The 25,605-nt window shown below is 37.7% G+C and overlaps 1 protein-coding gene across 1 annotated transcript in view; it reads left to right on the forward strand.

The window, feature by feature from the left end:
- The window catches only part of LOC135322186 (anoctamin-6-like), a 46,539-nt gene extending 35,955 nt beyond the window's left edge, over window positions 1-10,584 (forward strand). Inside the window, 7 exon segments of the mRNA XM_064489997.1 lie at window positions 1,162-1,214; window positions 2,108-2,395; window positions 2,622-2,665; window positions 2,667-2,731; window positions 4,960-4,985; window positions 5,382-5,470; window positions 10,446-10,584. Coding sequence (XP_064346067.1) covers window positions 1,162-1,214; window positions 2,108-2,395; window positions 2,622-2,665; window positions 2,667-2,731; window positions 4,960-4,985; window positions 5,382-5,470; window positions 10,446-10,584 — 704 coding nt within the window.
- The last annotated feature ends 15,021 nt before the right edge of the window (window positions 10,585-25,605 follow it).

The following is a 25,605-nucleotide window of genomic DNA, read 5'->3' on the forward strand; positions in this document are numbered from 1 at the left end:
TTTATTTTTTATATATACATATGTTAATACATAGAATATTTGTTTTTCTTTCTCTGACTTATTTCACTTTGTATATATACATATATATGTATGTGTGTGTGTGTGTGTGTGTGTGTGTGTGTGTGTGTGTGTGTGTGTGTATAAAAACTATACCACACCTTCTTTATCCAGCCATCTGTCAGTGAACATTTGGGTTGTTTCCGTGTCTTGGCTATTGTAAATAGTGCTGCTGTGAACATTGGGGTGCATGTGTTTTTTGAATTATATTTTTCTCCAGACATATACCCATGAATGGGATTGCTGGATCACACAGAGTCTATTTTTAGTTTTTTAAGGAACTTCTATACTGTCCTCCATAGTGGCTGCACCAATTTACATCCCCACCAACTGTGTAGGAGGGTTCCTTTTTCTCTTAAAATGTCAAAAAGCGTCTACCTTTATATACTTTCCTTACAGTTTAGGACACAATTTTGGCAAAAGCCAGTTAGAATTTAATAGCAGTAAATGCGGTATTTTTTTTAAATGGCCATGTAATATGGATAGATATGTTATTGATGAGTTGGTTCCCTATTTTTGTAGATGTAGAAGTTTTTATAGCTTCACAGACATTTCAGTCTTGCAGAGAGAAAAATTTCTTTGCATTTTGCTGAACTTGTCTGGGTGGTTTTATTGAATTTGGTCCAGGCCTGCAGAGGTGAATACACATCCAAACCTGTACCATCTGAATGTCTACAAGATTTTAAGAGTCTAGAATGTCAGATCTGGACTATAACTCTGGTAAATTACATCAGTGAGTGGGACTTATAAAACTTCCATTTAAGTGCAAAACCTTTCATAAGCCCAAAAAGGCCTTGAAACTGTGGCAAAGCCAGAGACTTTTGTGCACCACAAATGGCCACAAACCCATGGGGACAACAACGGGCCTTATGGAGTACGAAGGGAATTCCATGTGAGGAGTCCAGCACCCACAGGAATCCAACAAGTTCCTGCCAGCCTGAGCACCTGCATTGCTACTGTGCTGTTTTGAGCAAATGCCTTTTCATCAGGTTCAAATTGATTTGTTGTTATTTTTTGCATAAAAATATCAAACTACTTCTTGTTCCCTTGGTGAAAGTAAAAGCCTAAAATTTCTTGATTTTTTTTGACAGAGAAAAACATGAGCCTATGAATCTAACCTCATCTATGATGGTCTGCAGCTGGGAGCAACCAGATCAGTGTCAGTCTCTTTGCAGCCATTGGCTGGGAGCCTGCAAGTTACCTGGGATGCTGGAATGGCATTTGAAATGTCACCCCAGCCATGCCTTCTCTGTGGGCTGGGAGGGAAGTCAGTCAGAATCTGCATTGTGGAATGTATGTTTCAGATCTAAAGCTAGGAGATCTTTTTTAATAGCCAGAGAATGCAGTCATAAATATATCTATTAACTTATTTAAGCAAGAACATTTTAAAGATTTTTTTATTATAAAAATTTACCCCCAAAAATTGAAAATGTAAGAATAGTGGGATTAAAAATCATCTATACCTTAATTATCCATAAAGAATCTTAAAATCCTTCTAAACATTTTTGCTTATATGTAGATATTTTTGTCTTCCAAAAAGGAAGATTATTATTTCATAATATTTTTGCTTTTTCCTTTTATTATATATTCCATATCAATAATTATAACTCTTTTAAATCCTTTTTAATGGCTGTTAAACACTATGTTGAACAGATATGTAAATAGTCCTCTTCTAGGTTTGAGAAATTAAAAAAAATTGTCATTACAATACCACTGCAAAGAATATTTTAGTGTTTTTATTTTTAGTTACTAATTTGGACTAAAAATTAACAAGTTTGCTTTTCTTCATCTAAAACATTTGTAATTTTATGAATGGACTGTAAGGATTTTAATTAATTTTTCAGTAATTTAAGACAAAAGAAATTATCTTTAAGACAAAAATGTATCATGGTTTGCAAATTTATTTTTATTATATCTTCTTTTTTACCAGCGTCATATGTGTGTGTGTTTGCACACGTGCTTTAACTACCAGCAACGTAAGAAAAATCTGTGTACTAAAAATGTGAAAATAGTTAGTTTCCTGGTTTGTGTTTTCATTCTTCCTATATAGGTTTTGGATGACAAGCATGTATTTGTAAAAGTACACACCCTGTGGGAGGTGCTGTGTACATATGTTGAGATACTGCACATAAAATTGCCTCTGAAACCCTATGATCTGAAAACCTGGTCCTCAGGCTTCTATAATTTCTGCTGTTTTATGAAAGTCCTCCAAGGGGATGAAAGTATCATCAAGCCAGAGCAAGAATTTTTCACTGCCCCATTTGAGAAAAGCTGCATGAATGATTTTTATATTCAGGGTAGAGATATGTTCTTCAACCCAGCCACCAGAAGCTACATTGTAAGTCTAAACCGAGTTTAGCTGCTGCCTTGGGGTTGATTTAGAATCTGCTGTTGAATTATCAGTGATTTGGTTTGGTTGGTTTGGTTTGGTTTTTAAAAGCTGCCAAAAAAAAAAAAAAAAAAGAGAGAAAAGAAGTATCCCTACAGATTCCTGTTAGGATAGTAAACAGTGGCTGGTTAGTTACCCTGTATAAACCACACACTCTCTTTTAGAATCTTTTTAGGTTTACTTCATCTTTTCTCAGATCAAGTATCAAGTAAGGGACAATCAAAAAATTTGGGATTAACAAGCTTGTGAGCAGCAGGATCTGCAAGACAGCTTTCCCTCCCCATGGTGTAAGTCAAATGGCAAAAATGAAATAAAGCATCTCATGTACCCTCTGGTGTTAACAAGAAAGGGCTAATCTTCTTGACTTTGTTTCTTCCTGGGTAAAATGAAGATAATATGTCAGAAGGCTACAAGCTCATTTAGGGCAGGAACCATGTTGTATTGTTCAGTGCTGTATCGCAGGCACTGGGAAGGCCAAGTTTAAAGGAGTGAATGAATGAATGAACTGTAGTTCCCCCAGAGTTACTGTTTGGGGCAGTGCAGATTAGCAGCTAATAGCACAGACTCGAGAGGGGAGGGTACAGCTCAAGTGATGGAGCGCATGCTTAGCACACAAGATCCTGGGTTCAGCCCCCAGCACCTCCTCTAAAATAGAATTACCTTATTACCTCCCCACCACTGAAAAAAAAAAAAAAAAAAAGAAAAAGGGAAAAGCAGTGACCAAGAGCATAGACTCAGGCTGGAACACCTGTGCTGGTTTCTCACTGTCCACCTTGTAAAAGTCATTTAGCCTCTCTGTTTATCCAGTTCCTCATCAATAAAATGGGGATAATAATAGTACCCACCTTGTAGAGTTGCTATGGGGATTAATGAATCTGTGTCAATGTTAGAACAGCCCTGGCTTATAGTAAGTACTATGCATCTGTCAGCTCTTTTCATAATTACTGGCAGATGTTATTATCAACCAAAAAAGTATTAGCTCTTTGTAAGAGAAATACATGTTAGACCATTTCATTTATCATTTTCTGTAATTCAAGCTTTGTCCCTCTGAAATATCGTTTTCTGGCTGTGCCCTAGAATGTCACAGGGCTTTCCAAAATTAATCTGTCTGGGTTCTTGTCATGATGGCAATACTGCAGAGTGTTGACGTTTTTTATGGACTCCGTCTGAGATGACAGCAACCCCTCAAATTCAGGAGCACTTCTCTAACTGATAACATCTCGCATGAAATGAAGTTTTTAAAATGTGACTGCTTCAGATTCTTAATGATGCCATAAATGCAAGGATATTATATCTAAGCTCTTTAAATAAATTCTGTCATTGAAATAAAGGAAATACTATATTATAGCACTCTATGACTTTGTTATCTTTGCTATCCATTTATCTGACTCTCTAAGACCAAAGAAAGCAAAGACTGAGATTGATCATTACTACTGTGTGGTACATGTATTTGCAGATGAAGACAATACTGAAATGTACTGTATAAGATATCTGTCAGCTGAGGGAGGCTGACGTAGGGTTCTAGGAGGTGAGCAGCCCAAACGAAAAAATGCACGAGGAGTTGCCATACCGCTGGACAGACTTCAGCTGGAGACACCATGGGGCTAACAACACTTTATTGACACAGGGAGGTGTGCTCCTGATGCACTTGTCCTGTTTCTATCTGTTTTCTGTCAGCACATGTGCAGTCTGAGTTTCTTTGTTCATTAGGCTTACAGAATATCTCTAGCACATACATACTTCTATTTTCTTTGTTCTAAATCTTATATAATTGACACATGTGTGGAGCAATTATTTACTGCATACTATAAACATGCTCTGATCGTGGCCTTGGGTCCCATGGCTGTAACTCACCTCAATTATCTGATCGTGGCCTTGAGTCCCACGGCCTTAACTCATCTCAAGACCAGCTCACAATATTAAAATGACACTAAACAGCTGCTCGATACACAAGCATGAACAGAACAGGGAGCTGGGTGCAGGGAGCAGACACTGAGCTTCCTGGCTCAGAGACACAGCATAACAGTCCAGCCCGGCAGTCCACATGTTTTATATATATGCCCTAGCAAAATTAGCAGTGAGAGCCTGAAATGAACTCTGGGGACACTTGCAAACAGCTGTCATGATTACCAATATGGGACACCAGGATTCTACAGTGTTTAGATGGCACCTGCACACAACCAGTTCTTTCCCACTAAAGCCTCTTGTAATTGCTGGCTCCACATCTGGGCTAAGGAATAATCTCATGTGGTGTTTGGGAGGGAGGTAAGTGGAATCAGGACCCATGTTAAGGCTGGGTGGGTGATAATCTGGTTCTAGTACAGGAGGAAGGAAAGTAGGTAAGGTGGGAAGGAGAATGACTGTATTTAAACTTTGTTTCTTGAATAAGCTAAATATATAACATCACATCAAGTTTCTTTGTTGTTTATATTCCATGTGCTGTCACAGAATAACTACTGAATTGGGACAAAAAAGCCTAGGTTTTATAATTGACCCTGCCTCTAACCAGCCAGAGTCTAGGTTCCTCAGGGTGTCCAAGGTGGGGGCTGGACCATCAGGTGTCCCTCCACTGCAGCAGTTTGGGCACTTGGGTGGCCTAGTTTCTTTGCTATGTAAGACTGGCCCGCTTGTAGGACTTTAAGCATCTGCAAGGCTCTCACCAGGTACCCACTGTGGTCCCAGGACTGTAACATCCAAGCGTTCCTTTCCTTCCATATTTGCAAATGACCCTTAAGTGGTTAGTTTTAGCCCTGGGTGAGAATTATGAAAAATTATATGATACTTCCATCCCTTCTGGCAAATGATTTCCCCTTATTTACAAATGAGCACGAAGTGTTAGCACCACATTTTATCAACAGAACATGTGAACACGTGGTGATTGTGATGCTCACATGTTTGCTTCTGCTTCCCAGTCCAACTTCGGCCTCCATCAGAGGACCTCATCTGTCCCAGCAAACAGGACCTTCTGTACAAGGAATGGGCTCATCCTCAAAGAATACACAAACAGCCCTTGGATCTCATCAGGTGAGCTGTTGTGGAGAGCACTACAGTGGGAAGGGCTCAGGGTTGCACTCATGGCATCTGAGTGTGACAGTCCTCCAAAAGTATTATCAACCAAGAATCTCACAGGAGCTCTGAGCTTCATTGCCCCAAGTTTTTACTGGAGGCTTTATTACAAAGACATGATTGATTGAGTCACTACCAACATGGCTAACCCAAACCCTAACTGTAACTCAAACCTTTCCTTAGCCCTAATCCTTGAGCCCCTTCCTCTCCTGGTGGTCACTCACCTGTCACACAGCTCACAGCCCCACTCCTCTAATCACATGGTTGGTTTCTCTGGCTGACAGAGACACCTGAATCATCCTGAATCATCTCATGAGCACAAGCCATCCAAGGGTCCAACATGAATAGCAAAGACACTCCTATCTTGGGAAATTTCAAGTCTTTAGAGGTTGCCTTCCAGGAACTGGGACCAAAGACCTACCAAACTCTTCATTAAACAGGAGTAAATGTTAGATTTCACTTAAATTATAAAATAATAGATAGAAATTCTCACTGCTTTGCTGTATCTGCTGTCTGACACCGTCCCACTACACCACATGACTGTAACTTCTCGCTCAGCATGGCTCTTCTCAGAGCACCAATGTCGGCTGCTCCCCAGGAGCTTATGTTATTTGGCAAGGTGGCTGGGGAGAGGGAGGCCAAGAACAACTGAACAAACAAACATAATTGGGTAAATAAGGAAAGAAAACTTCTGATTGAAATGAAGGAAATAACACAGTGTTGAGATGGGGAGACATAGGGGGAAGTGAGTCAAGCAAGCTATCTTTGAGTAGGTGACATGTGAGCTGAGATGTGGATGATGAAAAGGAGGCCAGATTTTGAGGATCTGGAAAAAGTCATCCCAGTGATAGAGGCAGCTTGTCCAGTGGCCCCGAGGCACAAATGCATTTGGCAGGTTTGAGGAGATACTGGAGACAGTGCTTCTGAGAATGATGAGATGTGAGGTTTAGAAGGGCATCAGGAGCATGGAAAGGAGTGTAGACTCTAAGTGCAGTGAGAAGCGGTCATGATAGTTTAAGCACTAAAATAATTTTCTCTCACTCACATTTTGCAAAGATAATGTGGAGAATGGATTGCAGGGGCCCAGGAATCAAGGAGACCAGGTAGGAGGCTCTTGGAGTGGGCCAGATGAGAGATGGTGGGAGCCAGGGTGGAATTCATTTGGGGAGTGGAGCTGACACGATGCAGTTATGGGCTGGTTGTGGATGGCGAGGAGAAGAGGAGGGTCAAGGTAGCCCCAGGTTGGCCTAGAGCCAAGTGCCTGTTCTCTCTAATCTCAGTGCCCCATGCAGGTGCCCACCTACTTGGGCAAACCTCTTAACCTTCAAATTGAGAGTTTTAAAACACTGAAGTGTTTTTGTTTGTTTCACATTTTATGGAAAGTTTCAAACATGTACAAAAGTAGAGATAACAGCACAGCTAACCTAACTGTATCGGTCACCCAGCTCTAGAATTATAAACTCAGAGTCACTGTTGTTGCATCTTTCATCCCTCCCCTCCCCCACTACTGGATCATTTTGAAGACAATCCTACATAGCTTAACCTTTCATTAGTGAAATGACAAGCTCTCTTTTAAATACAATTGGAATATTCCTTTTCTTTAGGGTTACAAAATAATTCCCTGGTTGTCACAAAAATATATGTTTAAGTAGTTTTTGGATTGCAATCAGGATATAGACTAGGTTCAGACATTGCAGCTAACATATCTCTCAAGTGGGTTCTAATCTATAATTTTCCTGTTTCTCATTTTCCTTGAAATTGCTGAGGGGTTTCTCTATTTCCTGTTTGGCTGATTTCATTCTCCCCTGTGGTGTTAGCCTTGTTTCTCCATCCTATGTATTTGCTTTAACTAAGTGATTTGATCCTCCCCTAAAAACTTGATCTGACTGAGGTTCAACTTTCTGCAAGAATACTTGTTACATGGAGTTTCATACTCCTGTCACAAGGTACATAATGTCCAGTTGTCTCTCTTTTTTGTGATGACAGCAGCCAGTAAAGATTGTCACCTAGGATCATTATTTCATAAGGGATTTTATTTCAGGTGGTCATACTCTAATTTCCTTCCTCATTTATCAGCAGGATCACAGTCATGAAGAGGCACTTTCCCATTAACCTGGGTTATCCTGTAGAACACAGTTTTAAGAGGATGTTTGTATATATGTAAATATTTAAAGTTGATACTTTTTTTCTTTTCTTTTTAATTTTTTTTCTAGTGGAGGTACTGGAGATTGAATCCAGGACCTCATGCATGCTGAGCACACACTTTTCAATTGAGTGTACCCCATCCCTCTTGAGATTCATATGTATATGATGTTTTCCTTCTGTTATTTTTGTTTTATGTTATACAGTATTTGATGGCGGGGCGATGGGTTTGATGGCTCTTTAATCATTCTTTATGGGCTTTTGGGGTTTGTGTGTGTGTTTGTAAAGAAAACAATTTTCCCACTATTTTAAGTATGTTTTGTGAAGGAAAATACGTTGATCTGTTCCCTGCTCCTGGTCCATGTGTTCCCTTTGTTGTTTCCCACTAGTGGCCCCTTGAGCTCTGTGACAAGACTAGCATGTCATTAATCCAGGTTGAAGGAGATCTGAAGAGATTTATTCAAGGAGATGAAATTTGTAGACAATGTATTAGAAAGTAGTGAGAAAGTTTTTCATTAGGAGAAGGTCTGGGGTTGAATTGCTAAGTGCACAGAAAACTAACCTACAAACCACCAAGACAATTATTAACTCCAGGAAAAACAAAGTAGGAAAGGAAAAAGTAAGCCTAGCATACAACTTGCTACAGCTGTGAACAGTCTGTACAGAGTCCCAATAATGTAAAATAAGGATATTGAGCTGATCAAAATTATAATGTAATCATGTCAAAAGTTTGGGAGAATGAAGGTTTGGGTGTGTAGATGAGATGGGATTTTAAAGAGAGCTTAATTGTCATTTTCCAAAATAGAAAGTCAAATAGGTGATACATACAGCTGAAAAAGTCAGTAGGCTATGCTACAAGGATATTACTCAGAGATAGGGGGGTAATTATTCCAAGAGTCAGCAGTAGGAGTTGAAAGTGTTTGCTGGTGACCAGGAAATGGGGGAGGTTGTTGGGAACTGCTCCTTTTTATAATCAGTGTTCTAGAACTGTTTGACTCTTTAATGAATATATAGTACAACTTTGATAAAAAGAAATCAAGCTGAAGTTTAAAAAATTGATGTTGAGTATTAGGGTGTTTTTGACAGAGAGAGATAACAATCAGACAAAACTACATTTGAAGGGATCCTCATTATTCCTAGCCTTTCAGCAAGGACTAGGAGACAGACATCTGTTTAAGGTTCAAAAATTCTTTCTGACCTTGCCGACATGTAACCTTCAGAAGTAATGAAATCCCCGTCACTGTAAATATCCAGGCAGAGGCTGCCTGACCAGCTCTCTAAGTGTAGCAGGATATATTTACCATTAGGCAGTTGGAGCAGGCAACTTCCAACATTCTTTCAGTTTTGAATGTGGCATTTCCAGGGCGGGTAGTTGATAAGAATATATTACAAAAAGCTTAACAAGAAAGAGTCCAAGACATCTCAAACCCATTGCCAGGGTTTTCTCTCCCAGACACCATCCTGAGCCTGCCATCTGTGAGCCAGGCCACGAAGCCCAGTCACATGAGAATGAACACACTTTGTCCTTCCTATCTGATTTGGCATTGGGCTCAGCCCTTTCCCCCATGGAATGGTCCACGCCCAGGTCTCTGACGATGGAGCTGGTCTCACAGCAGCCCTGTGAGCGCTGGTCCAGCCCAAGGGGGTTCCTGCATGAAGTTTCCCAGGACTCCAGGCTGTTCTCAGAGCTGAGTTCCCCCTAGGCTAAGCCCACGGAGCTCATCTCAGCTCCAGACTGAGCCGGAAGCCTCAGAGAGAACTCAGAGCTGAGGAAATCCACAGGTTTTACCCAGCACTGCTGAGTCCACAGTGAGCCAGCTGAGGGAAGTATCAGCAGCAGCAAGACACATCTGAGCCACCGCCTCATTGTTCCGCCTCATCCCTAAGCCCTCTGTGTCTGCCTGTCTGTGTCTGTCTCCCTTTCAGGACCAGCCTGGCACTGCTTCATGCCCTGCCTCCTTTCTTCTAATCTTGCTTCCCTGGCCTGTTCCATCTACTCCAGATTAACTGAGAAACATTGAAAAGTTTTTAAAATCTAGGAACAATAGACATGCTAGATACAAAAAATACAGGGCAGTACCTTCCTCAGTCACATCCCTCCTGCCCTCTCCCATTCTCATAATGAGTTTTATAAATATTTTGTCAGAGAGACATTGCACTCCTAGTTGTTATCATTATCAGCCATTTTCTTATTATCTGTGGTTTACGATGCATTTGCTCCAGGGAAGTTCCAGAGATAAAGCAGAAGCAGATGACTGAGCCAATTGTTGACGTTCACTTCTGTCACACCTATTAAGAATGATCTTTGGGGGGATTTGTTGAATGTGCCAGTCTTTCCAGTGAATGATGATGATCCCCTGCATCTGCTCCAGAGTCAGCCTTCTTCCCTCCTTTGCTCTGTTCTCATTTATCTCATTTTGGCAGGTGAACCAGTGATCATTACTTCAATGATAAATAAAATACTTCTTATTTCACAGTAGAATGTGGGATCAGCTATGAAAACGCATATGTTTTAAGTGTGAATCGAGTCAGAGGTTTAAACTTAAAGCACCCTTGATTTAGAATTGGAAATTAATATGATGGAGGGAGAGTATAGTTCAATGGTAGAGTGCATGCCTAGCATGCATGAGGTCCTGGGTTCAATCCCCAATGCCTCCATTTAAAAAACAAATAAATAAACCTAATTATGGCCCCCAAAAAACAACCAAAGAAAATAAAAAAGAAATTAATATGAGGATGAAGCTACAAGGTGATTATGTGTCTTCTGAAACTACCTTCTGTCTTTCTGAAGGAAATTCCATGGAGAGAAGGTCAGAATCTACTTTGCTTGGCTGGGCTATTACACTCAGATGCTCCTCCTGGCAGCAGTCGTGGGAGTGGCTTGCTTTCTCTGTGGATATTTTAATCAAAATAACTGTACCTGGAGATAATTTCTCTTTATTCCTTGTTACCATGTTGAAAAGTTGACTAGACATAAAATGATTTTCAGGATCTCCAACTGGTTTAGTAAAAGAAAACTCACTGCAGATCACTTTCTGCTTTGGATGATACATCCCCTTTGTCCTGAGGATAATAACTAAGTGAAATGGAAAAAAAAGTTTTCTTAGATAATGCAGCCCAGCTTCTGACAGGAATATTACCCTTAGAAAACACTCCAATATCTTAAGACAAGACTTCATTTGAAAAAGAAAGAAGGTCTCAAGGGAGAACCATCCTTGAACTTCTGGCCCACAGAGGAATGCTTCACTCAGCCCTACGGATGTGTGCCAAGTGCAGCCCTGATTTCTTCAGTGTTTCAATGGCAAAACTGGTAAAATTGGTGTTTTTCTGTGTTTAGAAATGAATTCTTAATATATATGGAGAAATACATGTTCAAAAAGTCGAATGAGCAATATTTTATTATTATTTTACTTAAAAACAAACAAACAAACAAGCAAGCAAGCAAACAAAAACAGCCCTTACAGTGTTAGGAAGGAAAAAAAGTGACAGTTTGTGTTTGATGTCAAAATTAAAACACCAGCTGCACTGTCTGAAGGGAAATACATGGGTGCCAGAACACTGAATTTCACCACCACTGCTCTGAATTGTGTGAGTAGTCCTTCCCCCCCCCCCAGTGATCTGAACCTCCAGAGGGGTACAACACTGAACCAGGAGTTTTCTCTTGTTCATCTGGCCTCCTTCCAGACGTGATGGCCAGATCCACATTTCTGGGCACCAGCGATGGGCTGCTGATCAGATTTCTCTTGCCCTGAGCCTATCGGCCTGGCTTCACAGGAAGGAGCTTACACGGCAGCTCTGATGTATAGGCATAATTATCCGTTCTGTTTAACAGGATTCTGAGGGTGTGTGCCCAGTATGGCTTCTTAGTTAGAAAGCTGCAGATGGTCTTTGAAGTACTTTCCTCTCTTCATCAAAAAAGAGTTTAGGGCCAAAGGCTGAATGTTGATATCTTTTGCTTAAATTTGTCTTTGGCTTCTCCATTGTTTTGTATATTGTTCCAACCAGGAAAAGGCATCTCAGAAATACAGCGGCAAAGTGAAAAGGTAGTATTTTTATAAGGTTCTTGCATGGTAGTTTTTCTCATTATAGTTCATTTTAGGAAATGACAGTCACACCACAAACGTCCTACTCTTTGACACAGATTAATTTATACAAATTGTAGAGGGCAGAGGTAGGTGTATCATGGGGATAATCTCCCTGTGCTCAAAACTACTTGGGCTCTGTTTATTTATTTTTAAATAGTATTGATGTATTTAAAATATATACATTTTAAATACTTTTTTAATATTTTTATTTTTTTCATAGAGGTACTGGGTATTGTACCCAGAACCTTGTGCATGCTAAGCGTGCACTCTACTGCTGAGCTCTACCCCCTAAATATTTTCAGTTAATTTTACCCCCTACTGAGCAGATTCACAAGAGTTGGAAATGTATTTAAGCTGTAAGGAATAATGATCTGTCTCCCAGTTTAAGAAAAAGAACATAACTGTTATCCACAAAGTTCTTTGTTCAGTTTCATCACCTCACTTTCCACTCTGGAAGTAACAACTACATTAAATACTGATTTTTTTTAAACATTTCTTTTTTATTGAGTTATAGTCATTTTACAATGTTGTGTCAAATTCCAGTGTAGAGCACGAATTTTCAGTTATACATGAACATACATATCTTCATTGTCACATTTTCTTTTGCTGTAATCCACAAGATCCTGTATATATTTCCTAGTGCTACACAGTAAAATGTTGTTTATCTATTCTACATTTTGAAATCCCATTCTGTCCTTTCCCACACACTGTCCCCCTGGCAACCATAAGTTTGTATTCTATGTCTGTGAATCTGTTTCTGTTTTGTATTTATTTATTTATTTATTTTTTAGATTCCACATATGAGCGATCTCTTATGGTATTTTTCTTTCTCTTTCTGCCTTACTTAACTTAGAATGGCATTCTCCAGTAACATCCATGTTGCTGCAAATGGCATTATGTTGTTGGTTTTTATGGCTGAATAGTATTCCAGTCTATAAATATACCACATCTTCTTTATTCAGTCATCTGTTGATGGACATTTAGGCTTTTTACATGTCTTGGCTATTGTAAGGAGTGCTGCTATGAACATTGGGGTGCAGGTGTCATTCTGAAGTAGGGTTCCTTCTGGATAGATGCCCAGGAGTGGGATTCCTGGGTCATATGGTAAGTCTATTCCTAGTCTTTTGGGGAATCTCCATACTGTTTTCCACAGTGGCTGCACCAAGCTGCATTCCCACCAGCAGTGTAGGAGGGTTCCCTTTTATCCACAGCCTCTCCAGCATTTGTCATTTGTGGACTTTTGAATGATAGCCATTCTGAGTGATGTGAGGTGATACCTCATCATAGTTTTGATTTGCATTTCTCTGATAATTAGTGATATTGAGTATTTTTTCATGTGCTTATTGATCATTTGTATTTCTTCCTTGGAGAATTTCTTATTTAGGTCTTCTGCCCATTTTTGTATTGGCTAGTTTGTTTTTTTCTTATTAAGTCATATGAGCTGCTTATTATATTCTGGAGATCAAGCCTTTGTCAATTTCATTTGCAAAAATTTTCTCCCATTCCGTAGGTTGTCTTTTGTTTTACTTATGGTTTCCTTTGCTGTGCAGAAGCTTGTAACTTTAATTAGGTCCCATTAGTTTATTCTTGCTTTTATTTCTATTCCTTGGATAGACTGCCCTAGGAGAGCATTTTTGAGGTGTATGTCCGTTAATGTTTTGCCTATATTTTCTTCGAGGTTTATTGTATCTTATCTTATGTTTAAGTCTTTGATCCACTTTGAGTTTATTTTTGTGTATGGTGTACGGGAGTGTTCTAGATTCATTGATTTACATGCTGCTGTCCAGTTTTCCCAACACCATTTGCTCAAGAGATTGTCTTTATTTGATTGTATATTCTTGCCTCCTTTGTCAAGGATTAGTTGACCAAAATTTGGGTTCATTTCTGGGCTCTCTATTCTGTTCCATTGGTCTATATGTCTGTTTTTGTACCAATACCATGCCCTCTTGATTACTGTAGCACTGTAGTATTGTCTGAAGTCTGGGAGAGTTATTCCTCCAGCCTCTTTCTTTTTCTTCAGTAATGCTTTGGCAATTCTAGGTCTTTTGTGGTTCCATATAAATTTTGTTATGATTTGTTCTAGTTCTGTGAAATATGTCCTGGGTAATTTGATAGGGATTGTACTAAATCTGCAGATTGCCTTGGGCAGTATGACCATTTTAACAATATTGATTCTTTCAATCCAGGAGCATGGGCTATCTTTCCATTTTTTAAAGTCTTCTTTAATTTTTTTAATCAGCGTTTCATTGTTTTCCGTGTATAAATCTTTCACCTCCTTGGCTAGATTTACTCCTAGTTATTTTATTACTTTGGGTGCTATTTTAAAGGGGACTGTTTCTTTACTTTCTTTTTCTGTTGATTCATCATTAATGTAAAGAAATGAAACTGATTTTTGAATGTTAATCTTGTAACCTGCTACCTTGCTGAACTTTTTTATTAGTTCTGGTAGTTTCTGTGTGGACCTTTTAGGGTTTTCTATATGTAGTATATGTCATCTGCATATAGTGAGACTTTTACCTCTTCTTTTCCAGTTTGGATACCTTTTACTTCTCTTGCCTGATTGCTGTGGCCAGGACTTCCAAGACTATGTTGAATGGGAGTGGTGATATTGGGCAGCTTTGTCTTATCCCAGATTTTAGTGGGAAGCTTTTGAGGTTTTCACCTTTGAGTGCTATGCTGGCTGTAGGTTTGTCATATATAGCTTCTATTATGTTGAGATATGTTCTGTCTATACCCACTTTGGTGAGAGGTTTTTTTTTTTTTATCATAAATGGGTGTTGAATTTTATCAAAAGCTTTTTCTACATCTATTGAGATGATCATGTGGTTTTTGTCCTTTCTCTTGTTGATGTGATGTATTACATTGATTGATTTGCATATGTTGAGCCATCTTTGTGTCCCTGGGATGAACCCCAGGGACACAAAGCATGATGTATAATTTTTGAGCATGATGTATAATTTATTTTTATGGGCTGTTGGATTCTATTTGCTAGTACTTTGGTAAGGATTTTTGCATCTATGTTAATCAGTGATATTGGTATGTAATTCTCTTTTTTGGTGGTGTCTTTGCCTAGTTTTGGTATCAGGGTGATGGTGGCTTCATAGAGTGAGTTTGGGAGTATTCCATCTTTTTCAATCTTCTGGAAGACTTTGAGAAGGACTAGTATGAGTTCTTCTTTGTATGTTTGGTAGAATTCCCTGGTGAACCCGTCTGGTCCTGGACTTTTATTTGTAGGAAGGTGTTTTTGTTGCTAATTCAATTTCATTTCTATTGATCGCTTTGTTCAAGTGGTCAGTTTCTTCTTGATTCAGCCTTGGTAAACTGTATGTTTCCAGAAACTTGTCCATCTCCTCTAGGTTATCCATTTTCATTCCATATAGTTTTTCATCATATTCTTGTATGATATTCTGTATTTCTATGTTATTTGCTGTAATTTCTCCATTTTCCTTTCTTATTTTGCTTATTTGTGCTCTCTTTTTTCTTCTTTGTGAGTTTGCTCAGAAGTTTGTCGATTTTATTTACTCTTTCAAAAAAACAGATTTTGATTTGATTGATTTTCTATGTTTTTTTAAATCTCTATTTTATTTATTTCCTCCCTGATCTTTATTATTTCCTTCCTTCTGCTGACTTTTGGGTGTTTTTGCTCTTCTTTTTCTAGTTCTTTTAACTGGTGGGTTATATTGTTTATTTGAGATTGTTCTTCTTTTTTTGAGGAAGGCCTGTATCACTATAAACTTTCCTCTTAACACTGCCTTTAGTGCATCCCATAAGTTTTGTGTTGTTGTGTTTTCATTTTCATTTGTCCCAAGATTTTTTAAATTTCAACTTTGATTTCATAATTGACCAATTGTTTTTTTATGTTTTTCATTTTTTTATTGAGCAATAGTTATTTTACAATGTTGTGTCAAATTCTAGTGTAGAGCACAATTTTTCAGTTATACATGAACATATATATATGCATTGTTACATTTTCCCCACTATGAGCTACCACAAGATCCTATATATTTTTCCCTGTGCTATGCAGTATAATCTTATTTATCTATTCTGCATTTTAAAATCCCAGTCTCTCACTTCACACCCCCTGCCCCCTTGGCAACCACAAGTTTATATTCTTTGTCTATGAGTCTGTTTCTCTTTTGTATGTATGTATGTATGTATGTATGTATGTATGTATGTATGTATGTATTTATTTATTTATTTATTTTTAGATTCCTCATGTAAGCGATCTTATATGGTATTTTTCTTTCTCTTTCTGGCTTACTTCACTTAGAAAGACATTCTCCAGGATCATCCATGTTACTGCAAATGGTGTTATGTTGTCAGTTCTTGTGTCTGAATAATATTCCATTATATGAATATACTACATCTTCTTTATTCAGTCATCTGTTGATGGACATTTAGGCTGTTTCCGTGTCTTGGCTATTGTAAAGAGTGCTGCTATGAACATTGGGGTGCAGGTGTCTTTCTGAAGTAGGGTTCCTTCTGGATAGATGCCCAGGAGTGGGATTCCTGGGTTATAAGGTAAGTCTATTCCTAGTCTTTTGAGGAGTCTTCATACTGTTTTCCACAGTGGTTTTCCTTGCTTCCCTCTCCCATTCTTAATGATTTAGATGTCTTCTTTTACAATTTTGTGTTTATTCTTTTTGTGTATCACGGCAGTTATCTCCTTTCCAGTTATGAGTTTCTCATTTCTGTAGCATTCTTCTTCTTTTCTATTTAGAGTAGACTCGTCAATATTTCTTTTAGCATGGGTTTAGTGTTGCTAAACTCTTTCAGTTTTTGCTTGTCTGTGAAATTCTTTATCTCTCCTTCTATCCTAAAGGGTAGCCTTATTGGAAAGAGTTTCCTAGGCTGCATCTTTTTTTCATTCAGTACTTTGAATATATCTTGCCACTCCCTTCTCGCCTGTAGTTTTTGTGTAGAGAAATCAACTGAGAGCTTTATGGGGGTTCCCTTGTAACTCACTCTTTGGTTTTCTCTTGCTGCCTTTAGGATCATTTCTTTATCCTTGACTCTGGCCATCTTGAATATGATATGTCTTGGTGTGGGTCTGTTTGGGTTCTTTCTGTTTGGGACTCTCTGAGCCTCCTGTACTTGGATATCTGATTAGTTCTTTAAGTTTGGGAAGTTTTCAGTCATGATTTCTTCAAAGACCTTTTCAATTCCCTTTGTTCTTTCTTCCCCTTCTGGAATCCCTATCATTCATAGATTGGCACACTTTATATTATCCCAAAGGTCCCTTATATTGCTTTCATTGTTTTTTATTCGTTTTTCTCTCAGCTGTTCTGATTGGGTGCTTTCTGTTGTCCTGTCTTGTAGGTCACTTATTCATTAATCTTCATTATCTATCCTGCTTTTTAGAGTCTTTAGATCACTTCTCATTTCAGCCAATGAGTTTACCAATTCTACTTGGCTCTTCTTATAGGTTCAATTTCACTTTTGACATATTTCATATCTCTAAACACTATCTTTTTTAGTTCCTTCTGTACTTTGATTGCTCCTTTTTTGAAATCTTGATCTAGTAGGCCATCAATGTCTATTTCCTTGATCATGCTTTCCTTGATCTTTTAATTGGGAGTAGGTCCTCTGCCTCTTCATATTGCTCATATCTCTCTGGCACTGTAGCTTAAGGAGTATCAGTTATCTATTGTGGTCCTTAAGGAGTTTATTTATTTATCTATCTAAAACCTATGCAGGAATAAAGCTTAAAAAAAGAAATAATTTTAAGAGTGGAGGACAAAACGGTTTGAAAATAGTGTATAATAAGTAATATAAGAGCAAGTTGAAGCAGAGTAGCAATTGAGTTGAGATGTCTTTTAAAAATATTAAAAAAGGAGAAAAGATCAGAAAACAATATTTGAGACCTGTGTATAATCAATAACAGGAAGACCAAAACCAAGAGAAATAAAAATGAAATAAGGTAGATTTTTAAAATTAATAAAAATAAAAATAAAAATATTTTAACAGAAAACTTTAAAAGGGATTAAAATTGGATACATATACAAGTGTTTTAAAAGCATGTTTTTAAAATATAATAGAAAATAGAACAGATTTTAGCAAAAGATATAAGATAATTTTAAAAGAAGGGAGGGAAAAAAGGTTTGAAAACAGTGTATAATCAACAAGAGAAGACCAAGTTGAAGCAGAATAGCAATTGAGTTGAGATGTCTTTTAAAATCCTTAATAAAAAGGAGAAAAAAATCAGAAAACAATATTTGAAACCTGTGAATAATCGATGACAGGAGATCAAAGCCATGAGAATTAAAAATGAAATGAGGTGTATTTTTAAAAATAATAATAATAAAAAGATTTTAAAAGAAAAATTTAAAAAGGATTAAAATTGTAAACATACAGCTGCATTAAAAAAGTAATAGAAAATAAAACAGATATAAAAAAGATTAAAAAAAGAAAAAAAGGTGTGTTCTCCTGGAGACTGCACTTTTAATGGTTTTATTGAGAACTCTTTCTGTCTTCACCCTGTTTCATGAACTCAGTTTGCTGTTACCAGAGGCCCTCCTTTGTTGCCCTCATTTGTGCTGCTCCCAGTGCCTTTCTGCTAGATGATCATGCCCCCTCCCAACACTGGGTCAGGTGCTGCTCTCCTTCAAGGTGGGTGAGTGGGTCATTGCCCCTCCTGAAGCTGCAATAACATGTTGCACTCTGGGGGAGGCAGGCAGGATGATTGTGCCCCCTCCCAGCACTGCAATCAAGTGCTGCATTCCTGCCAGGAAGGCGAGTGGCCCCCTGCCTACTCCCAGTGCCAGTTGCTCTGCTGCTCTGTGCAGCTGCCTGCTCTGCCTCAGGTCGTTGCTCCATAGGTGGGCTTGGAGAAGACCACAGAACTGCCCCGCCCCTGGTCCGTGCCAAAATTCAGCTCCTTTATCTTGGTGGCATGAGTTCTCTGAGTTGCCAGGGCAGAAAGAACCTATCTGTCTCAGGCTGTGAACAAGACTCAGTCCTGTCTAGGGGGTTGTGGAGCCACCAGGTGTGGATTCAGGGCTCAGCCCCACCCCTGCCCAGGTGCTGTGCAAAGGAGGACATAGCAGCTGGGTCTGCACCCAGCCTCTCTTCTCATGAGAAGTACCAGTAATGGCGGCACAGGTCTGAGGATACATAGTCTATGGCACCCTCCCCCTAGGGCTCACCAGCCATGTTACTTTGCTTTTTTTCTCATAGTTTATGGGAGCCCAGGTTGTTCTGCTCTGTATCACCTCCCAGCCATGGCACACAGTCCCCCAGGGCTGCCTCAGTGCAGCCACCCTAGTCCTCTGCCTGGCTCAGGCAGACTGTCCCAGCCCCCATCTGCCGGCTCTCGTCTTGGGCTGGGTGTCGCAGGGATCCTCCTTGCCCATTTAACTTGGTTCTGTTGGTCAAAGGGTGCTCGGGTTATATCTGAGCCTCAGAGGCTCCCCCTTCATCCCCCTGGCCTCTCCATTGGAGAAGGGGAGACCCAGTGAATGAGCGGTGTTTCTCCTTTGCTGCTCCCTTCCTGCAGGACCAGTCCTGCAGTGTTTTGCTTTTTCTTCTTTCTTTATTCATTTTCTCCTACCAGATTTTTGGCGTCCTTGTCTTTTGAAGAGGGCGATGTTCTGTCGGAGTTCCGCAGGTGCTCTGGTTGGCTGGGTGGGTCCATAGATGTGGGTTGTGGTGTATTTGTGCGAGAGAGTTAGCTATGAGTGTCCTTCTACTCTGCCATCTTGGATAAATGCTCATTAAATAGTGATTTTTATCATTCCTTAACATACACTGTATATTCCTTTTCACATATGCTTGTATCATTACAAAATATGATTAACTTTGTGTGCTTTTGAAAATATATTTGCATAAGTGGAGGATACCAGAAATATTTCCTCTTTTATAAAAGGCCTGTTTAAAGCCTATGTGTCCTTCAAGAATAACAGCTTTATGGAGATATAATTCACATACCATAAAATGCAGCCTTTGAAAGTGTACATTATGGGTTTTAAGTACATTCCAGGTTTGTGCATCCATCACCACTATCTAATTTTAGAACATTTTCATCACCCCCAAAAGGGACCAGTACACTTTAGTAAGTCACTCCCTAAACTTCCTTTCCCTTAGCCCCCAGCAGCCACCACTCTGCTTTCTGCCTCTATGGATTTTCCTTTTCTGGGCACTTCATATGAGTAGAACCATACAGTATGTGGCCTTTTGTGATTGTCATCTTTCATTTAGTGTGACGTTGTCAAGGCTCATTCATAATGTAGTATATATCAGTACCCCATTCCTTTTTGTGTTCAAATAATATGCCATTGTTATAAAAACACCACATTGCTTATCCATCCATCAGTTTATCAGGAATAATTCTGCTACAAATGTTCATGGACAAGTTTTTGTGTGAACACATATTTTCTGTTCTCTTGAGAATATATCAAAAAATGGAATTGCTGGGATATATTCTACTTTTAATATTTTGAGGAATTGCTAAAGTATTTTTTAAAGTGACTGCACCATTTTACCTTTCCAATAGTAATGTATGTGGAGTCCAGTTTCTCCACATCCTCATCAACACTTGTTATTACTGGGTTTATAGATATGTATTTATATATTCATATATCATATATATTTGTCATCCTAGTTGGTATGAAGTGGTATGTCATTGTGCTTTTGATTTCTGTTTCCTTAATGACTACTGATGTTTAACATCTTTTCATGTGCTTATTTGCCATTCATATGTCTTCTTTGGAGAAAGAGCTATTCAAATTCTTTGCCCATTTTAATTGTATTTGTCTTTGTGTTGTCAACTTTTAAGTGATCTTTGTCTATACTGGATAAAAGTCCCTTATCAGAGAAAATACTGGAAATATTTCCGCCCATTCTGTGGATTGTCTTCTTACTTTCTTGATGATGTCCTTTGAAGCACAGAAGCTTTTAATTTTACTGAAGTCCAGTTTACTTGATTTTTTTTTTCTTTTGTTGTTTGTGCTTTTGGTGTCATATCTTAGAAGCATTTGTAATCCAATGTCCTGAAGATTTTCTCAGTGTTCATTTTCTAAAAGTTTTATAGTTTCAGGTCTGTGATTTATTTTGAGTTAATTTTCATAAATGGTGTAAGATAAAGGTTCAATTTTCTTTCTTTCCAGGTGTATATTCAGGTGTCCCAGCAACATTTTTGTATAGATTCTTTTTTCCCCATTGGATTGTCTTGGGACTTTGTCAAAAATTAACTGGCTATGTGTAAGAGTTTGTTTATGGACTCTCAGTTCTTTTCTATCAATCTATTTGTCTGTACCACATTGTATGGATTACAGTTTTGTTAGTGAGTTTTGAATTTGGAAACTTCAAAACTTTGTTCTTTTTCAAGATTGTTTTGACTATTCTGGGTATCTTGCTTTTCCGTATTAATTTTAGGATCAGCTTGTTCGTTTCTGCAAAAAAGCGAAAGTTGCATTGAATCTATAGGTCATTTTGAGGATGATTGCCATCCTAAGAGTAATAAGACTTCTGATCCATGAACACAGAAGAGCTTTCCATTTATTTTAGGTCATCTTTAACTTCTAACTGTAGAAATTTATAGTGTTCAGTATACAAGTTTCACACATTTTTCTCAATATTCCACACATTTTTTCTTAATGTTCCTATGTATTTTATTCTTTTTGATGATATTGTAAATGAAAGTGTTTCCTTCATTTTATTTTTAGATTATTCAGTGCTGTTGTATAAAAATATAATTACTTTTATATATATTGATTTGTGTCTTACAACTTTGGTCGGACTGGCTTATTAATTCTAATAGATTTTTGGTGGATTCCTTATGATTTCAATATACAATATCATGCCATCTGGAATATAAATAGTTTTATTTCTTTCTAATCTAGAGGCTTTATTTTCTTTGGTTGCTTTGACTAGAACCTCTAGTACAATTTTGATCTTGGGAGGAAAGAATTCAGTCTTTCACCATTAAGTATGATTTTTGCTCTAGGTTTTTCATAGATGTTCTCTGTCAAGTTGAGGAAGTTCTCTTCTATTCCTAGTTTTTATCCATTATTCTATTAATATGGCATATTACATGAATTGATTTTTATATGTTGAACTACCTTTGCATACCTGGATGCATACCACTTGATTGTGGTCTGTTTTATATGTTACTGGATTGGATCTGCTTGTATTTTGTTGAGGATTTTCACATTTATATTCATAAGAGATAGTAGTCTGTAGTTTTCTTGTGATGCCTTTGTCTGGTTTTGGTATCAGTGTAATATTGATCTCATAGAATGAATTTGGAAGTGTTCCCACTTCTTTATTTTTAGATGAGTTTGTGAAGCTTTTTTTTTTTTTTTTTAATTAGTTCATAGAATTCACCAGCAAAGCCATATGGGCCTAACATTTCCTTTTGGGAAGTTTTTGGATTACTATTTTAGTCACTACTTACTGTAGGAGTATTCGAGTTTTCTATTTCTCCTTGAATTAGCTTCAGTCATTTATGTCCTTCTAGGAATTTATCCATTTCATCCAGAGTATCTCATTTGTTGGCTATATAATTATTCATGGTATTCCCTTATATTCCTTTTTATTTTTGTAAGGGCAATAGTAACGTCCTTCCTTTCATTTCTAATTTTACTAATTTGAATCTTCTCTTTTTTTCTTCAATACTAGCTAAAACTTTGTCAATTTTGTTGATATTTTCAAAGAACCAACTTTTCTTTTTGTTGATTTTTCTCTGTTCATCTATTCTCTAGTCCACTTATTTCTGCCTTTTGTATTTTGATTGCAATGTTTAATTCATTTACATTAATGTAATTTCTGATCAGTTTGAAGTTACATCTGCTATCTGTTTTCTATATGTCTTATGTCTTTTTTTCCCATTCCTCCATTACTACATTTTTTGTACAAAGTAGATATTTTCTAGTGTGCCATTTTAATTTGTTGTTTATTTTACCTTCTTCTTCTTCTTCTTCTTCTTCTTCTTCTTCTTCTTCTTCTTCTTCTTCTTCTTCTTCTTCTTCTTCTTCTTCTTCTTCTTCTTCTTCTTCTTCTTCTTCTTCTTCTTCTTCTTCTTCTTCTTCTTCTTCTTCTTCTTCTTCTTCTTCTTCCTTCTTTTCTTCTTCCTTTCTTCTTCCTTTCTTTTTCCTTTCTTCTTCTTCCTTTTTTTTTTGTATTTTCTTAAGTGGTTGCCCTGGAGATTATAATTAACATCTTGTTTTAAAGCATTCTGTTTCACATTAATGCCAACTTAACTTCATTAGTATACAAAAACCTTGCTTTAGTATCAATCTTTTCCCTCCCCCTCCTCGTGCTGTTACTGTCATACAAATTACATCTTTATGCATTTATAAGCTCCAAAATACAGTTTCATAAGTATTGTTTTATGCAGTTGTCTTTTACATCAAATAGAAGAAAACACTTACATGTAAGACTACATTTGTACTTTTTTTTTTTTTATTGTTTTACTCATGTAGTTACCACTACTAGTGCTGTTTATTTTTTCAGGTGATTGTCCTTTCATTTACTCCTGCTGGACTATCCTGAGTATTTCTTGTAGGGCGGGACTGCTAGCAATGGATTCTTTCAGAGTTTGTTTTTGTAGGAGTGCCTTAATTTCTCCTTTAATTTTTTTGAAGAATCATTTTGCTGGATATAAACTATGTGGTGACTGTCTTTTCTTTTTATCACTTTGATGATACCATCCCACTGCCTTCTGGTCTCCATGGTTTTTGATGAGAAATCAACTGTTTGTCTTACTGTGGGGCCTTTGTATATGTTGAGTCACTTTTCTCTTTCTGCTGTCAAGATTCTTTGTTCTTGTTTTTTGACACACCGAATCTGATTTGTCTATGTTTAGGTATCTCTAAGTTTATATTCCGTGAAGTTTGTTGAGCTTCTGGGATGTACAAGTTAATGTTTTCATCAAATTTGGGAAGTTTTTCAGCCATTATTTCTTTGTATAATCTTTCTGCCCCTTTTTTTCTCTCCTTCCTTCTGGCACCCCCATTATGTGTATATTGGTATTGTTGATGGTGTCCCACCCATCTTTGACGACACTATGTTCATTTTTTTTCATTCCTTTTCCTTTCTGTTCCACAGACAGGATAATCTCAATAGTTTTAAGTTAGCTGATTTTTTTCTTCAACCAGTTCATATCTACAGAGAAACCTCTTTAGTGAATTTTTCATTCTAGTCATTATATTTGTATCTCTAGAATTTCTAGTTGGCTTTTAATATAAGTTTTATCTATTGGTATTCTCTGTACAATGAGATGTTCACATACTTTAATTCTTTAGGCATGGTTTATGTTAGTTCTTTGAACATATGTGTAATTGCTTATTTATGTCTTTGTCTAGTAAGTCCAGTGTCTGGGCTTCCACATGGAGTTTCTATTGACTACTTTTTCCCCTGTGTTATGGCCAAAATTTTCTGTTTCTTTGTATATCTTGTAATTTTCTGTTGAAAACTGGGCACTTAAAATACTACAATGTGGCAGATCTGAAAGCCAGATTTTCCTCATCTCTAGGATTTATCACTGCTTCTGTTGTCATTGTTGTTGCTGCTGTTTATTTACTTACTTTCCTCAAAAAATTCTGTAAAGTCTGTATTATTTATCATGCATGGGCATGAGATCTGTATGTGTGCAGAAAGCCTAGTTGTCATCACTGTAATAATGATTGGACAGTGATTTCTTTCAATGCCTGGAGCCAATTATTTTATGAGCTGTTGCCAGGTGGCATTGTGTCTGCTTGCTGAGGGAAGCCCTCAGCACCAGCAGGTAGTCTGCAGCTCTTCATAGCCTTTACTTCTTGCTTATGCAGAATGTCAAGTTCAGCCAGAGTTGAAGGCTTAAGGTTTTCTCATATCTTTCCTTGCCATGTGCCACACATGTGTATGGCCTTCTACAATTCTCAGAATTGTTTGGAGCTTTTTAACCCTACCTCCACCCCCAGGATGTCTCATTATTTAATTTTGTCTTCTACATTTCCTAGTCAGCATCTAGTTAGCCTCTACTAGTATCACTGCCTCAGGCAATTGTAATGTTAAATACTCACTGCTGATCATTTTCTACAAACACTCTGGGGATAGGCTGTTTGCACAGCATGAGTTTGAGATAGGTCAAATAGTGTCAGCTCTCTGGGGATGGGTTTTTTGGGTAACTTCAAACCACTTCTACCCCTACCTTGATTGTGAGACTGTTGCTTGTAAAGGCCACCATTTAGGTTAATATACTGGGATGGGGGTAGATCAAGTTATAAAGATGCAAAACTCACTGCCTTTATGGAGATTTAGCTGTTTTTTTCTCAAATAAACACTCCTCATATTGCTGGAAGCCTTTGTTTAATTTCCAGAATTCTGCAGAGGTTAATGTTGACAAATTTTGCCAGTGTCCTTGCTTTATAGAGGAATAAGTTTTCCAAGATCTTTGCTCAGATATTCTAGAAGTGTATCCCATGTCCATTAGATTTTAACTGAGTTATTTGCAAGACTAACTAATTTTACAACTCCAGCCCCATTCACATAAGAGTCCATCTGCATGGCTTCTCCTACAGGGAGTAGTGTGCAACCTGTTGTCAGTTTGTTGTTTTCCTTATTAATGTGTAGGAGTTTTTAAAAATATGCTTATGAATAGCCCTTTGTCATGTTTACATGTTACAAAACTTCCACTAGTCCATGGCTATTTTTTTCCCTCTCTTTGCATTGTTTTAATGAAGTTCTCTGTTTTAAAGATTTTCAGTATATCACTATGTGTGTGCTGAACACAAGGGTGAGACATTTAACTACTGTCTAAAGCTCAGTCTTTGCTCTGATTCACTGTCTAGAACATCTGAACACATCTACTGAACCCTATATACCAATGGATGCTGACAGCCCTAATTAAAAAAAATACTTTTTAAGTAAAGCAAAAAATAGTAACTT

Source organism: Camelus dromedarius, chromosome 9 (assembly GCF_036321535.1).
Source record: "Camelus dromedarius isolate mCamDro1 chromosome 9, mCamDro1.pat, whole genome shotgun sequence".
NCBI lineage: Eukaryota > Metazoa > Chordata > Mammalia > Artiodactyla > Camelidae > Camelus > Camelus dromedarius.